The sequence below is a fragment of the Hoplias malabaricus genome, chromosome X2 (genome assembly GCF_029633855.1).
Source record: "Hoplias malabaricus isolate fHopMal1 chromosome X2, fHopMal1.hap1, whole genome shotgun sequence".
NCBI classification, from domain to species: Eukaryota; Metazoa; Chordata; class Actinopteri; order Characiformes; family Erythrinidae; genus Hoplias; species Hoplias malabaricus.
This window is the reverse complement of record NC_089819.1, coordinates 8,623,001-8,641,153: the sequence shown is the minus strand read 5'-3', so window position 1 is coordinate 8,641,153 and position 18,153 is coordinate 8,623,001. Positions and strand designations below refer to the sequence as shown.

At 35.6% G+C, this 18,153-nt stretch overlaps 1 protein-coding gene across 2 annotated transcripts; it reads left to right on the top strand.

Moving 5' to 3' along the window:
* The first annotated feature begins 208 nt into the window (after nucleotides 1-208).
* Nucleotides 209-13,977, top strand: LOC136676274 (glycerol-3-phosphate acyltransferase 3-like). Of its 2 annotated transcripts, XM_066653141.1 has the most exons (13): nucleotides 209-227; nucleotides 1,981-2,125; nucleotides 2,870-2,936; nucleotides 6,219-6,498; nucleotides 6,705-6,779; nucleotides 6,919-7,008; nucleotides 7,547-7,640; nucleotides 7,997-8,112; nucleotides 9,015-9,070; nucleotides 9,968-10,053; nucleotides 10,519-10,647; nucleotides 12,499-12,578; nucleotides 13,682-13,977. In XM_066653141.1, exons 2-13 carry the CDS (start codon nucleotides 1,982-1,984, stop codon nucleotides 13,779-13,781), a joined length of 1,317 nt encoding a protein of 438 aa, XP_066509238.1. In that variant the 5' UTR covers nucleotides 209-227; nucleotide 1,981; the 3' UTR covers nucleotides 13,782-13,977. The 2 variants fall into 2 exon arrangements, with proteins under 2 accessions (XP_066509238.1, XP_066509237.1); XM_066653140.1 differs by lacking the exon at nucleotides 209-227 and having other exon boundaries at nucleotides 1,365-2,125.
* Nucleotides 13,978-18,153: the final 4,176 nt, after the last annotated feature.

The following is an 18,153-nucleotide window of genomic DNA, read 5'->3' as shown; positions in this document are numbered from 1 at the left end:
ATCATAAAAGTTGCGTGGGGTTTTTTTTTTCATTAGACTTGATAAAAGAGAAGAGGGGGAGATGAGAGAAGAGAAGTTAAAAGAGAAGATGAAACAAATCAACAGAGGGGAGGAGAGGAGAAAATAGGGAAGTGAGGAAACATGTCCCTGGGATTCGCTGATCATTTCCATATTTCCACCCGTACCCTCCACACACACACATACACAGAGAGAGAGAGAGAGAGCGGGTGAGTAAAATGAATGTCCTGCCAACTGTATTGCTTTATATTGTTATAGTCATTTCATCACTCTCTGAACACTGACCTGGAATGATCCATCAAATCTGAATATGGAGCACAGCACATACACTTGCACATACACTTTTCCCATCTTCTTGTTTCCTTGTTGCATTTTCTGTTCTCAAATTATTCACTTAATTCTCTGAAATATGCTCTCATTTTTCTTTCTTTCACTTATTCATTCATCCATATTTGTTTCTACTCACACATGTCTGACTAAATTTCATTAATTTATTCATACATTCACTCACTCATCCTTTGTTTCCTTACTTCTTTATTACACTGTCATCCATCTGCATACTAGTGGTGTCAGGAGGGATGCAATTCCTGTGTTTTTCCGCGTGGTGTCAGGGTTTTATTTCCGACCTTTGCTCTACATCGCAGTCATTGGGGCACTCTCTCTCTCTCTCTCTCTCTCTCTCTCTCTCACACACACACACACACGCCCCTCTCATGGCGTAAGAAGCGCAGAGTTTAACGCAAACAGACCAGAAGTGATGAGACATATTCAGCTGTACTTCACACGGGTGAGTTTCCTGCCTTTTGTCCATTCACACACAGAGGGCGAAAGTATTTGGACACCCTTGTTCGAGTGACATCTGTTGGTTTTCCAAAAGTGTGTGAACTTGTTGTCTACAGGAAACACACTTTAAAAATATGCTTTTGTTCTTATGATAATTTTAGTGATTTACATGTTTCACTGCTGTATGTACTGTGTGTTCAGTTTAACCTCATTATGGACACAATTGTACTTTGATCAGTTTCAGATATTTGTCTCCCAATGTGTCAAAAGAATAGTGATTGTGTTTGTATTTAGTTGGATAATTGTAAACTATGATTAAAATTCTAATAGGTCACATATTTAAATATATTTTTTAAAAAGGAATATATTGAGATTTAGTCATGATTTAATTAACTAATTAATTTGTTCATTCATTTACTCACACACTCACTCACTCATTAAATAATTAGTCTGCCGGTTCGTTCATTCATTCATTTATTCATTCCAACTCAAAAACTTTCCTAGTGCTAGTAATGTACCATAATCACATATTTATTCAATATTTGTCTCTTGTGTTTGTGTAGGTGTGTGTGTGTGTGTGAGAGAGAGAGAGAGAGAGAGAGAGAGAGAGAGAGAGAGAATGCATGTGTGTGATTGTGTGTAGTATTTGAATCATGGAAATCCTGTAGCTTTATTTAGAACATAGTATGCGATGAAGAGGTTTCTGTGTTAGGTGTGTGTTTATTTACAAGTGAGTGAATCAATACTAATGCATTTAATTAGGTGTACATGTTCGTGCATAGGTGTCTAGGTGAGTGTGTGACAGGTGAGTGTTTAGGATTGTGTGGATGCAGCTGAGTGTGTGACAGAGGCATATTTTTCAAGGTTTACATGTGTAAATGTAAAAGTATATACAGGTGAGTGTGTAGATATACAGATGAATGTATAACTGTATGAGTGTAAGTATACAGCTATGTATAAACAAAGTGTGTGTGTGTATATAGGAGTGCAGATGTATCTTAATTTATCTAGGGCTATGTGAGTAATATATACATTGGTGAGTGTACTCTTGTAGAGGAGGTCAGGTGTCCAGGTTAGTGTGCAGGTAGTCTGGTAAGTGTGTAGGTGACGGTGTGTGTGTGTGTGTGTGTGTGTGTGTGTGTGTGTGTGTGTGTGTGTGTGTGTGCGTACATATACCAGTATGGGAACTCTGTGGGCCACAGTGTTCCCAGTGCTGCAAGTGTTCTTCCTGTCACTGCTGCTGCTCATCATGCTTCCTGCAATGTTTGGACTTTCACTGGGAATCACTGAGACTTACATGAAGATCCTCATCAAAACACTTGAGGTAAACACTGAGGGGGGCTTCCACATGTGTGCGGCCATGTTTAAAATAGGTTAAATACAGAATCTCTGGTACATCCAGGCCTTTAGGTGTCAGTATAATGACTAGTTCATGAGAAAATGTGTGATTGTCCTTTTGATTGTATTCACCACTGCGCCCATGAAGGTTTTGTACAGTGTTCAGTAATAATAAAGCAATATTCCTGTGCTTCATTTTTCCTTTACCTGACAAGTGTATTTGGCAAATACAGTAGATATAGAATGTCTACACAGCTGTGAGATGTTAAATAATGAGGATGAGATTTATAATTTTCAGAAATATTTGCAGATATAATGTGAATTATTATCTGTACACTTTAACTGAAAATGAAAGTGAAGCCTTTTAGGTGAAAAATAAAAATAAACCCATACAAAACTGTGGTTGTACACACACACACACCTTTAAACTAATAGTTTGTTAAAACACATTTTGATTTTATGACAGTATTCTATCATTTTGGGTACACATTTGTGTGAAAATCTTTTCCCAATATTCTTTGAAAAAGCACTTCAAATCTGATTGTGAGGGCATCTCCTGTGCATGGCCTTCTTCAACTATGATTTATAACAGCTTCAAACACGTCTATTTAAATCCCGCCAGATTACTGACACTATTTGCCTATTCGTACCTGCATCTTAATCATCCCATTGGGCAAAATGCATTTTGTTTTTACCACTCCTTAACTGTGTGTGTCTATGTTTGTTACAGTGGGCAACACTGAAGATTCAGAAGGACATTAAACTGAAGGAGACATTAAAACCCTCAGCGTCTAATGGTAAAAATAAACATACAATATCATTACATTCCCATTCCGAATCATTTGTTCAAGATAAAACTTATTCATAGCAAATGCTAATTCATTCACAGTAGATACTGTTTTATTCAGTAGATCCAATATATTAGATATTGAGTGGAACATAGCATCCACTTGCCCTTTTTGTCGTGCATTACACCAAACTGCATTGGCCTCCTTACTAAGTGGACATACTGTACATCTATTATTATGTTGCTACAAACATTATGGCAGAGTCCCACACCGATCTATAGCACTCCTCAAATAAACAACTGTAAGTGAACCAAAGATTCAGTTAGCAGATGCCAGGAGGTGTAGTTACCCATTTCTAACCAAAGTAGTTTATATAAGTTAAATAACATACACATGTTAAACTAGGTTAAAGAACAAAATTTAATTACAAAATTACAAAATAAAATCATAATATTAAAAAAAAAAAAGTATTCGCTGATTATCCAGCTAGCTAAACTTCAGGTTTGAAATGAGACTTTTGTGGATTTGCGATTTAAAATGAAAAACATAAACAGTTCTGCAAGAAACTTTATTTAAAACAAATACATATAAGGGAACAAAATATATTTTGTATATGTGTAAATGTATCGATTTCTACTCAGGTACAAAGTAACTTTAAATATGTACATTATATAAGTATCATTAAATATGTACTGTTTTCTTTCCATATTCTAGAATTTTCTACACAGAAACATAATACAATTAAGGATTTCAAAATCACACATGCACACACACAAACACACACCCTTAGTGGACTTTGTAACTTTGTTATCAGAAACATCCTCACTCTTTGTCTGTGACTCTAACTATTAATTGTTCCATTTATTTTTGATGTTATTCAGAAATAGTTTGCATGGATAATTAATATTAACAATAACACACAAATTAATATAAAAATTTAATGCATAATATTGTTTTCTTAATGGATTAGGTGGTGATGTTAGTGTTTACGCTTTCATTGATTTTATTATCAGTATTTTTCTGTGACATTTCGCCACAAAGCCTCAGCTTGTGGAAGCTAGTTAGCTAAGTTAGCTGTACTGAAATGGGATCTGAGATCTGTCTTAAAAGATAGGTTTCAAAAAAGATTTTAGTCTTATAGTTTGTAACATTTGGCTTACATAAAAATATTTTTTCATCTTGTTCTAAGCTGCAGCAAGTGGTCAGCAACACAAGGCCTCACAAGGTTATTTTAAGTCTAACTGATATAGCTGGCTGAAAAAAATAGCAATTTGAATATATATATTATTATTGCTGCAGAATAATGCAATTATTACAAAAATGCAAAACGCATAAACTTATGACAGCAAAAGGTAAAACCTTTATATAATGTTTACAATTATTAAGAAAGAGAGATTTCTGCCTGTTTTAACATCTATCTCAAGTATAAAAACATATCCAGAAATGTTGTACATTTTGTAAAAATTAATTATAATCAATCTGTGATTTAATTTTGTTCAAATGTATTTAACTGACAAACAGCTGATCAACGTTTTGAAACAAATTTAGAATTTAATTTCTATAATACAATCAAATTTGGTACAGGTTAAAAAAAATAATTGTGAAGAGTTAAAGGAAATTTCAAGGTTTGAAACATTCCACAATAAGCAAGATGAATAAAGAAGGTAAAAGGGTTTGGTTGTGGCTCACCACCGCCAGACGTCACAAGAGAATTGTCAAACAAAAAGATTTTTCTTAACCCAAGGTTTAAACTGAGGTCTTTCAGAATACACTGCACATATTGTGAAAAGGTTCAGGGAATCTGGAGAAATCAGTCTGTGTAGGGCAAGGCTGAAAACCACTGCTGAATGTGCATGATCTTTGATCCTTCAAGTGGCATTGCATGAGAAACCATCGTGCTAGAGTGATATGCTCTTGAGTTGAGTTCTGTTGAGTGCTGTTGAGTTCTAGTGGAAAATTGTGCTGTGGTCAGGGGAGCCCATGTTTCAGCTTGTTTTCAGTAAAGAAGTTGTTAAGTTCTCCATGCCAAAGACAAAAGGAACCATCCAGATTATAATCAGTGATAGGTTCAAAAGCCAACATCTGTCATGGTATGGGGTTGTGTCAATGCCGGTGGCATGGTTGACTTGAATATGTGTGAAGGTACCTCGGACGCAGAAGCATATATGATTTTAGACTTATGCTGCCAATTAAGGCAGCATTGAAGATTCTGGAGAACTAATGTTCTCAGAGCAAAACAAAATTTCCTCTTATTTGTTTACGTTCAGAAAGTCCTTTAAGGTGGAACAGATTAATGTGCAAAACTATTTCAGCATATTTTCACATATCTTCAGTTCCTAAATGATTAAAATGTACAATTACATACTACATTAACATGATACACTAACATCAGCATTTAACTAAAAAAGTGGGTTTTTAAGGCAAAATCCATGCATTACATCACACTGGATTAATCACTGGAATAATGTGTAGAAGGACCCCCTTAAAGTTAAATCTAAGAACAAAATTCTGCCACAAAGTGTGTAAAAACTGTGTGTGTGTGTGTGTGTGTGTGTGTGCAGATGGGAGATCTGCTTTCAGATCTTCATTCCCGCAGGTGTGTTAGTGCAGTTTAGACCTGTCAGAAATATCTGGACCTACCGGTGCAGTAGCTTTATTTCAGGCAAGATGAGGCTAAATTGTTTATATTCCACCTTATCTAAGCTGCATGTCTTTTCCTGTTCATCTGGCACGGTTCATCTGGCAAAATTATTTATTTCATTTGCAACTGGTTTCGAACTGACTGAAACTTTCTACAAAATGAAACACTGAAAAAGCGGTCACATGAAACACCCATCCTCAGAACATTTGTTATGATAAATTTCAGTTAGATGGACCTACTGAACACTCATCTCCATTTAATTGAATATGCTTTACGGGCGGCACGGTGGCGCAGCAGGTAGTGTCGCAGTCACACAGCTCCAGGGACCTGGAGGTTGTGGGTTCGATTCCCGCTCCGGGTGACTGTCTGTGAGGAGTTGGTGTGTTCTCCCCATGTCCGCGTGGGTTTCCTCCGGGTGCTCCGGTTTCCTCCCACAGTCCAAAAACACACGTTGCAGGTGGATTGGCGACTCGAAGGTGTGAGTGAATGTGTGTGTGTCTGTGAAACACCTCCAGGGTGTTTTCCCGCCTTGCGCCCAATGATTCCAGGTAGGCTCTGGACCCCCCGCGACCCTAAATTGGATAAGCGGTTACAGATAATGGATGGATATTATTTATTGAAGTTTCAGCATAGTATTGTTTTGCCCTCAGGTCTCATTCAGAGAGACGATTCCTCTCTGGAGAAGGAGATAGCAGAGAGGCGGAAGAGTCGACGGGGAGATTTTGCTCTCAGCGACGTGTTTTTTTTCAGTCGTAAAGGCATTGAAAGTATCGTGGAGGACGAGGTGACACAGAGGTTCACCTCTGAGGAGCTGGTCTCCTGGAACCTGCTCACTCGAACTAACAATAACTTCCAGTACATTTCCCTCAGACTCAGTGTACTGTGGGGCATTGGTGTTATTGTTCGATATGGCATCCTCCTGCCTCTCAGGTAACACATACACACAGTTTAATACACACATATGCTCAACATACACACAACAATAATCTGCAATATTGATTAATTATTTTAACATGTTCACTGGATTCATGAAATGAGAATAGCTTTAATACAAGGAAGTATTGTGTTTACATGACAACTGGAATAATCAGAAAAAGTCTAATACCTAAAATGATCTTATAATTGGTTTTGGTCAGGATCATGTTGGCCTCTATCGGACTCACCTGGCTGGTCATTGGAACCACTGTAGTGGGATTCCTTCCAAATAGCTGGTAATCACACAGTACACCAGCATGCTTATGTCTAGAATTCTATATCATTTTAAAATAAAGCTTTTTCTTAGGATATATTATTTTGTATTTATATTTTGTATACATTGCCAAGCTCTCCAAAGTCACACTTGTTTCTTAGGTTAAAGGACTGGCTGAGTGAACTGGTCCATGTGATGTGTTATCGGATCTGTGCCCGAGGCCTTTCGGCCACCATCCATTACCACAACAGGTAATAAGCACAATTACAGGTATTTAATACCAAAACAGGCACTTAATAACATTACAGGTACTACATACCACAACAGGGATTATATACCGATATAGGTTCTAAATACAATTACAGATACTGAATACCATAACATGTACTATATACTCTTACAGATACTAAAGACCTCAACCAGTATTCCCACATCACAACAGATACTAAATCCAGTTACAGTATATTAGGTACCATGCTATAAATTTTATATTGCAATAGCTGCTTAGTCATGGACGTTGTTAGACCTGTTTCCTTTCCTGGGTTCTTTAGGCCCCCTTAGCCTCCCTTGTGGATTTGCTTAATCTGTACCTCGTCAAAGAAATTTGCTGCTATGTGGCAATTACCCCTAGACCCCCCCTGGTTAAAACTTAGCCCTCCTAATCATTCATCTCTAGTGATGGCCCTGTGTTCAGTAATACAGAAGGCATTATTTGCCACTCCAGGTTTTCTGTACTGCTGGAACTCACCCCACAAAATGCTGTTTAGTAACTGTTTCTGTTTTCTCAAGAGAGAACAAGCCAAAGAAAGGTGGAATCTGTGTGGCCAACCATACTTCTCCAATTGATGTTGTAATTCTGGCTAACGATGGTGGCTATGCTATGGTGAGAGAGACCAAACAAAAACACTGCAAAAATGAGAATCACAGAAAACAATGCCATACACAAAATGAATGATATATATTCATGGCACAATGATTAGTTAACAAAGTTCAATTCATTATCTAATAACAATAACAATTTTCTGGCTAATTATAATAGTATAGGGGAGATGTAACTTTCAATTATGAATATATTTTAAACTTTGAAAAAAGCAGAATGATTTGTTAGGTATATTTTGCAACTGCTTTATTGTTAGGAAATAATAACAATTTTATGATGCATGTAGTCAGTAGCTGTAGACCTAGTGCCCGGTGAAAATAATACAGGAACACATTTTGAGGTGGGGATGTGATTAACAGGTTGGGCAGGTCCATGGTGGGTTGATGGGCGTGGTCCAGAGAGCAATGGTGCGAGCGTGTCCTCACATCTGGTTTGAGAGAGCTGAGATGAAAGATCGCCACCTGGTTACACAAAGGTGCAATTTTGTTAAATCTGTACTTGTGTTTGTTAAATCTGTTGTCAACAAAATATGTGCAAATGTACAGCCATAAACAAATATTTAATTTACTTTATATAAAATAAAACAAATGCAGCAGGAAATCCATAGTTAATCTCCTTTAGAGTAAATCCAGATTCACAGCTAAAAAACTGTTGAATATATCACTTCATTCATTTAAGTGAAAATGATCCAGTATTCTGGGAGTTCCTGTGATTTTTTTTTCTTTTTCTAACCATTTGTGTTAGTAATACATTCGGACAGAAATCTCAATTCCTGAAGTTGCTAAGCTTTTCCTTTAAGAACTAGCTGAACTTTTCCCGTCATTTATTTAACAACACACACATACACACACACACACACACACAGTGCTCAGGCATGCACAGACTTGGTATTTAGGTCAGCAATCACACATACACGCAAACACACACACACACACACACACACACACATTTGCGTGCACACAAAGTCCATTAAATTACAATACACACCCCGGCTGCACTTCACATTCTCACTGAGAATACATTGGGTTACATTTAAACTTGAAGACAGCAGTAATTATGTTATTGTTGTCTAGTGTATTTAATGCAAATTTTTTAAACCCAGCCAATTAAAAAAACTGAAAGAGTTTCCGGTCCTTTGGTATTATCACATTTACTTATACATTTAATTGTGCACTTAGCACCTAACAATGATTACTGGTGTTGTTCTGTTACTTTTAACATGTATTTATATAGTTAATAAAATAGTTATGTACAGATTAGACATTTATCTGCTTGTTTCAATGTTACAATATGCCAGAAATTGTTCAAATGAAAAGTGTTTTCCTTTTGTGTGTGTGTGTTCTCTGAAATGTTCTCTGTATTTCCTGTCCTCTACAGATTGAGGGATCATATAAATGACAAGAAAAAGCTGCCCATCCTCATATTCCCAGAGGGTAAGTGTTTAATGATTAAAACAGTGGTTCCCAAAGTTGGGGCATGCCCCCTTGAGGAGAGTGGAGCTATTTGTTGCAAGGAGGGGGGCGAACATGCAAATAAATGAGATACAAAATTCATATTACTTATAATAATTACACTGTAAAATGATTAAGCACTTTGACTATTCAATAACACGTTGTAGTTTTGTATTAATTACAATTTTATAATAAATTCAAGTGGAGAAAGCAAAGTGTCAGTGCGGGTTCATTTATATTCTCATTTTAAAAAGTGAGCCATGGCAGAAACTTATTGAAAAACACTGGATTAAAACACTTCGAAAGTTCAAGGGGAAACTGTGAGCCAAACATACTAAAAATTAAGAAACAAAAATGATACAGTTCTTGTTTTTTGGTTCCTACAGTATATTTGTTTTCTGTTCTGTGTTTATATTAGATAACAGCTATTAAAAACATACCAGCTGAGGATGTAATCAAATTTTCATTATCATTAAAAGCACCAGCATGTGAAATAAACTATATGCAATAAGGTCATATAAGATAAGATAAGATAAGATAACACTATATTGATCCCAAAGTAAATTGAATATAAAGAAAACTGAATTGAACCAATTGATCTGAATTGTTGGTAGGTGGATTGGTGACTCAAAAGTGTCCGTAGGTGTGAGTGTGTGAGTGAATGTGTGTGTGTGTCTGTGTTGCCCTGTGAAGGACTGGCGCCCCCTCCAGGGTGTATTCCCGCCTTGCGCCCAATGATTCCAGGTAGGCTCTGGACCCACTGTGACCCTGAATTGGATAAGCGGTTACAGATAATGAATGAATGAATGAATTGAACCAGAGACATTACAAATAAGTCTGTAACTAGTCATTCTGATTAGCTTCTATTTGTGAACATAGGAACCTGCATCAACAATACTTCTGTGATGATGTTTAAAAAGGGAAGCTTTGAAGTTGGAGGCACCATTTACCCTGTCGCTATAAAGGTATAAATCCTGCTCACACTGCAGCACTAACATTACACAACATGGCTATAAACATTATACCACTCAGTACATTCAACACTGTACACGCCTGGCATTTTTTCATGCTAATATTGACCAGAAATATCATCACTGTCCAAAAAGACATGCTATCCTGACAGGAGAAGGCAAAATAATTGTTACATTTTAATGCAAGTTAATGTGAAAAGATTTTATTTCAAATTGATTTGGAGCTGTTATTTTGGTCCGTTTATTGTGAACGTTTTACACAGTGTAAAGAGCAGCATTTATGTTCAAATGATGCAGAAAAGGAAATGCATAATTTGTTTTGGACAACAATGATGTACCAATACTGAGGCTGACAGTTTTTTTTACGGTTATTCTTATGCTTCTAAATGACCTGTTTTTAGGGAAGATAACACACTTCTGCACAAACTTCTGTGTGTCTGTGTGTGTGTTTTGCTACAGTATGACCCACAGTTTGGCGATGCATTCTGGAACAGTGCAAAATACAGCATGGTGAGTTATCTGCTGCGGATGATGACCAGTTGGGCCATAGTCTGTAATGTCTGGTACCTGCCCTCCATGACTCAATGGGTAAGGAAATAATATAAATATATCTTAAATATTAAAGAAAGCATTAAGCAACTTGTGCCTTTGTTAACTGGATAACAGATTTTCCTTATCATGTAAGCAATATCATGTACATATGTGTATACACTGATTAATCATAACGTTTACCACATCCTTATTTCTCATTCTCTCAAATCCACTGATCATAGAGGAGCCCTTTGTAGTTTTAAAATTACAGCCAATAGTCTATTTTTAGCTCTGTTTATATTATTTTACCCCTTTCATACTGTTCCTTAATGGTCAGGAACCACACAAAGCAGGTATGATTTGGTTGGTGACACTGACATCGTGGTGTTCTGTTTGTGTTGCGTTGCGTGTTGCGCTGGTACAGTGTGTGTTGCGCTGGTACGAATGGATCAGACACAGCAACACCACCGAAGTTTTAAACACTGTGTCCCCTTACTGTCCACTCTATTAATAACACCTTGTAGATGTAAAGTCAGAGACAGCAGCTGGTCTGTTGCTACACAGTTTGTGGTGGTCATCCTCCAGTCCTTCATCAGTGGGCACTGGACATTGTTGGTTGGATATTTTTGGTTGGTGGACTATTCAGTCCAGCAGTGACACTGAGGGCTTTAAAAACACAAGCAGCACCGCTGTGTCTGATCCAATCATACCAGCACAACACATAAAAACACAGTGTCAGTGTCTATTACCAAAACCATACCTTCTCTGTGCTGATCCTGACCACTGAGAGACAAGGTAAAAAGTGGCATACAATGTATGGAGAGCAACAGATTTACTCCATTGTGTAAATGTAAAATTACAAAGTGCTCCTATGTGATCAATGGAAGTGAGAGAATGAAAAGTGAGTGTAGAAACAAGGAGGTCTAAATGTTATGGTTGATTGGTGTATATGTGTATATCTGTATACAATGTTAGAAACACTGACAGGTAAAATGAATAATTATTGTAATGTTACAATGGCACCTTTTAAGGGAGCAAGTGAACTGTCAGTTCATGAAGTGTGTGTTGGAAGCAAAAAAATATTGTCATGATAATGTATTGAGTATCTCCAAAATGGCAGTTCTTGTAAACAATGTAATGTAGCACAAATTGTGATGCCCTGTGTGTTCTAACATGTTCCTATTATAGTCAGGATTAACTGTCTGTTCTTAGCTACCCTCTTGCATCAGGGCTGATAAATACGTATACTGTTGTAACTTGAACTATTTAAAGTAAGACTTTATTTTCTTCTCTTTTTTCACTAATATATAAATAACTCATATCCAGTATTTTTTTTATTATTACTATTACTCTGCAGTTTCCTATTTTACATAATGGCTTTGATCATTAGGTGTCAAAAGTTTACTTTTTTCCATTTATGCTGGAGATATGAGGCTATAAAAGTGTTGTGGATAACACCTAGCAACTATCCACACTATTCCAATATGAGTCTTTGGGTAAGACTCTGAACACTGAAGGGAATGCAAACTGCAGGTCTAAGTCATCGCACACTTGCCTCAAAAGTCTACTCCCCAATGTCTTACTCAAATCGAATAATTTTCTTTATTTTTTCTGTACTGTGTTTATAGACAACAGTTCGTCTTTTGGTTTCATGGCTTCAAATATTTCTATTACGTTTCATGTTAGTTACATTAGGCTTGTGGTTCCAGTCTAAACTTAAAGAAACAAATTTCAAACTCCAAACATGGCTGATCAACAAACATGGAAGCGTGTAATTCTGATTTTTGTGGAACTATTAATTTAACCAGGTTGTTTGAATGACATTTCTTTGGGATGCCATTGTGAAATTCAGTGGTTTGCAGTGCTGTAGTTTTTACCCAGTGTGGATGACTAATTTCCTGTGTACAGGAAGGGGAGGACGCAGTGCAGTTTGCCAACAGAGTGAAGTCTGCTATTGCACAGCAGGGGGGTCTGGTGGACTTGTCTTGGTGAGCAGCATTATTCCTCAAATCATATTAAAGTAGATTATTTTAAAGTAGATAAATAGATATTTTCAGTGTTTTCACTGACAAACCTAATTGCATTTTGTAAAAATAACATCAGTTTAATTTGACACCTGCAACACAGTCAACTCAACTCAACTCAACTTTATTTATAGAGCACTTTTAAAACGCCAACAGCTAAAACAAAGTGCTGTACAAAATATGTTTATAAAACAAAATAAAACAAAATAAAATAAAAATTACCAATAAGGAAAAATAAGGAAAAATAAATAACTTAAATAAAACAAAACTAATAAAAGAAAAAAAAAAGGTATCATGCTGTGATTAAGATTGAGAATAAAAGAAAAATCCACCGAATGTTAATACTTTAAATGCAAGAATTGGTCATGTTTCACCATTTTGTGAGTGAATTGTCATTTAGGTCAAAGACAATGTTCCTCAGTGCAAGGCCGGATAGAATTGAGGTCTTTCATCATTTTAGTTGATAATATCCTAAAAAGTTTCAGGCAGTCAGGGGAAATCTTGGTGAATAACAGCCAGTGTTGGAAACCGCTGCTGAATGTGCATGAGCAAGTTTTCAAGTGGTACTGTTAAAGAAATCAACATACAACCATGGTGGACATAGTCACATGGAATCAGGAGCAGCTCAAGCCTTGTATACAGCAACATTTAGCAAAAAATCCACTTGCAAAACTGCAATGATTTGTATATTTACTTCTCAAATTATTTAAAAAATACAATAAAATTAAAAAGGTTGATTTGACCCAGAGGCAGCCTTTTTTTAAATGTGTTGCAGCCATCAAATTATACATTTATTTACAAATGGAATTATGTTGTCACTGAAAACAATGAAAACCTTTTTTTTTGTCCTTTTGTCTGTTAAGTAAATATTCAAGTGATTTACAAATTACATATTCCAGATTTTAACTGCATTTTTAGATTGCCCCAACTTTTCAGATAATGGGGTTTGTATATAATGTTTTCATATATATATATATATATATATATATATATATATATATATATATATATATATCTTTATTTTTTTTAATGTGTGTGTGTGTGTGTGTCTGTGTGTGTGAATGTAGGGATGGAGGACTGAAAAGGGCAAAGGTCAAGGACACTTTCAAACAAGAGCAACAGAAGATGTACAGCAGCATGGTTGTTGGAGATGAGAGCAACGAATAAACCAGATAAAAGCAAATAATCACTTACAAACCAACCAATCATATGTCTTTGAGAATCCAAACCAACAAATCACAAACCTATACAACACCAAAACAACCAAATACAGACCTCCAAGATTCCAAACTTTGTTGCATCTGGTTTTTGGGGGTTACTTTCTGCTGTCTTTAGTGCCTTCAGAAGAACACACTCTGAGCTACACCCGTCTTAGGTCTCGGCTTTGGAAAAAACTAAATAACGTATTTATGGTTGAATTAAACTGATTTGAATGTCTTTATTTTATAGTTCAGTAGGTTCAGTTCTAGTATGTTATAAAGTGCACTGTTCACTTTTCAGATGATAGAAAAAAATATGATGTTCTACATTTCACCCTTTAAATATGCTCTAATTTGTTCTTAAATAAATTAATTTCTAACAAAACAAAATTGGCTTTTTTCCCTAGATTTCTCATTTTCCATCAGTTCCATATAAAACTGAATCTGTTCACCAAGACTGTAAACCAATTTAAGTCCAGAAGTTTCTCTACAGTCAGTGTTCGCAGTGTTCATCTCAAATACTGGAATTATGAATTGATTTGGGAAAGTAAGTGGAATTTATCTTTAAAATTATAAAACAGATTCCCTTGTTTAAATCTCAACCATTGAAATGAGGATGTATTTTTTTCTTTGTGGAAAACCAGAATATGCTGTTGAGGATTGTTTCCATTTGTTAAACTCAGTAATGGTTAACTGGTTCTCAGGTAGTGTTCAGCAGGTCTAGGGACATCACACACAGAGTAAAATGTTCTAAATACTGAATGTAGTAAACACTGGGCTGTGTTTGAATCTGTGACACAAAAGCAAGTATGGGAGGTTGTCCGTCGGTTTATTTGGGCATTTGTTGACATCCTTTATCACCCACTTTCTCTGGGTAGAAAAGAGACACAATCTTAATTTATCATGATATAAATGTATTGCCCACAAAGTAGTATTATACCATTTGTTTGAATGAATAAATGAGGCAAGAGAGAACTCAATTTTACTTCAGACAAAACTCAACAGCGTCATCTTGTGGGAGATGTTGGTACAAAATTTGGGCAACGACAGTGGTATGAGCGCCCCCTGTAATTGGCTTTTGGAACGTACAGAATGATTGCATTCTGTTTTATTTTTATTCACTTTTTGGTAAGTCAAGGGCGGTTAGTATGCCATTGTGAGCATATTCTAAATTATTAAAAGCATAAATTAGAAAGTTCAAGGGATTAACAGCATCTCAATTATTTAATCACTCCTGACCTGCAATGTCATCACCACCTTCAGTTATATTTCATACTAGTTATTAAATATTTACGTGACAAAAAAGATAATAATAATAATAATAATAATGTTTGCATATTCTCTTGAAAGGGACTACAAAATTGGTTATGTGGATGATGTCACTATCAGATCACAAAGAAGCGATTCTGGGAGGCTGATATGTGGGAAATGGACAATTCTGGTTTACCCTCCAGTATAAATATTCTGCTATTCACGTATTTTGCAAAAAAAAAACTATTACTCTGTTTGACTGTGTTTTAAGTGATTTAATCTATATTATAAGCCAAATAAACACTATTTAAGTATAATTTCTCAGGAAGCACAGGATTGTATGAGAAAAATACTCATAAAACCAATGTTAATACATTATGACACTGCACTTTTATAAATAAATACAATTAACCACTGCTGAATACCAGAGGGTGATGTTTGCCAAAAAGAAGAAATGTCAAGATTTGGCCAACATAATCAGAACACACTGACTGAGATATAGGGAGGGAATAAAAGAATGCATGTGAAATAAATCTGGAATGAATTTGTCTTTAACAAAATGGTACCACTGTGGGTGATGCAAAGCCGTTAAAATAAATTTCTGAATTCTGCATTTAGTATTTATATATTTTAATCTCAAATCATAGTATCATGCATTTATTTTGCTTAAAACCACTTATGACATCAGTGTCCAAAATCTGGTTTCAAATTGACATGCCTCTCTTTATCTCTTGGAGTTTGCCTTTCAGACTGGTGTTAGTGAGCTCTGGTCTGATTGGCTGTGCTTGATTTAAGAAGCAGTCTAAGAAGAAACACTCCTTATAAAAACAACATGAGTAGGTAGTGCCTAACTGCTGTAAGCTGAATCTGCATATACATGCAAACATGTCTAGGATTTAGTGACAACATGAAAAAAGCTGTGAGAAAATAGCAGATTTTGCAGCTTAATTCAGCCCTGTATGATTGATAAGGGAACTTTAAAAATGAGTAATTTTAGTAGATTTTTTAGAAGAATTTTGGCCAGTACCCAAGGAAATAGGAAATTAATACTGGTATCGGTGGGTGGGTGTGTGGGTGTTAAAACAAAGTGCATGTTGATGACTTTTTGGAGGGAGTTGGTTTAAGTTTATCTCCTTCATCACTCTGTGGTCTCTGCACTGAGTCTTGATCCTCCTGTATGCCTAAAACACACATATTTAAAACAAAATAAATTTAAGTTCCAGTCTAACTTTTCTCCAAATTACCCAAACCATGTTTTGTGTCTGAAGTTTGTATCTTTACACTGGAGATACAAATGTATTATAAGCCACAACATCATCACACACTTATCTCAAGCTGTGAAACCCTTGAGTAATCTTTGACATATTTTATTATATGTTTTCATTTTCATAGTTCATACTTGATATAAAAATAAAACACTAATTAATTAATAAATATATAACCTTACATTTGAAGGGAATGCTTTAGAGTAACTGTAGGGCTCAATAAATTGAGGGTACCATACATTAAGGTTTTATCTGTACATCAATCAGTATTTATGCTTAACCTTGTGTAATACAGTGTCAAAAATTAATAATACATCTATTGTAGAAAATATTATATTTATTGGTATTTATTAGAGATTACTGAACAACTCCAAAAGAAACTGTGAACTGTGAGTTATAACTGAACCTCTTTATCTACCTCTTAAAGGAACAGCATTTTTCTCTCCAGCTGTAGCCGAAATACATTCCGCCTGAAGGATAAGACAGATATCATAAAACCACATTTAATAACCGTTATTCTGTATAGGAATGCACAGAGCTGCCATTCTGTCCTATAATTATGACGTATAAGAAATGTTATAAGACCTCCAAAGTGTTCTCAAGGATCATCCGCTTCTCCTGAGGAAGGGTTCCCAAGTACCTATGAATAAACATCAGTTCATAATCTTTCCAGTTTCCACAGTTTCCCCACTTATTTAACAAATATTAAGTCTAAGCCTGGATTAAACAGATTTCTTTAAATGGTAAAAGACAATATAGTTCAAATCAAGGTTTAATCTATGTCCCCCTGAAAAACAATGTTACCTGTTAGTTCAGTTAAGTCACTCAAACAAAGTTCTTCATACAGTTAAGATATATAAAAAAAAATCAAATAATCCAATAGCTCCAACAAATTAATATCTTTTACAATTTAAATTAACCCAGTTAATGAATATTATCCTTTTTGTTAAGATTTTCCTGAAAATACTAATTCAGCTAAATATGAAACTAAATGTTTTGTGTGTTAAGCTAGTTTAGTTAATCAACACTACAATGACTCTGATTAGCTGTATCTATGCCAGAACTAACTTTATATTAATCTCTTATATTAATCTCAGCAGCTCTCTAGAACAAAAGACCACAGTTAGCACTGTACCATATTCCTATAAAAGTTATAGAAGGAAAATAAATGTAACTGCTCTGGCATTCAGTGTAAAATACACAGTAAAATCCATACTTCAATTAATTTGCTAAATGATGATGCATTATTTTGAGGAAAATTGTAGATACTCACGTCTTTAAATAAGAGCCATATGTGTTGTGCTCAGCTCCTGATCTTCCAGCTGCTCCAGAGGAAATAGGCATCTCTCAAACTACATCTCAACATGAATAAACAGAAAATATACTTTCAGTTCATATCCATCTGTGCCCCTTGTGCCCAAAATACCACAGACATATAGTAAATACCATCAACAGGCAAGTGTGGTCTGGAGCTCAGTGCCTGCAACTATTTGTTGATGTCTCCAAGGCAACACAGGCCCTATTGTGGACATCCATCTGGTTCCATCTATATACTTTTTAAAAATGTAACACCAATTTGTACCTTTAAAAATACAATGTCTTGTAATTTAAATAAAACATTTGTTACGCTACTGGCATTAAGTTTCACAATGATAGATAACTGTTTTATAGTGTCTCAGAACAAGAAATACTGTATATAAAAACATCTTACCATGTCAAATTAAAATATATCATATTTGGCTGTTCAGTTATTTAGTTGCAGTCTTCAGTTCCTCTGCTGACAGATGCTAGATGCTTGGAGTCCCACTGACTGCAGCACAGCTT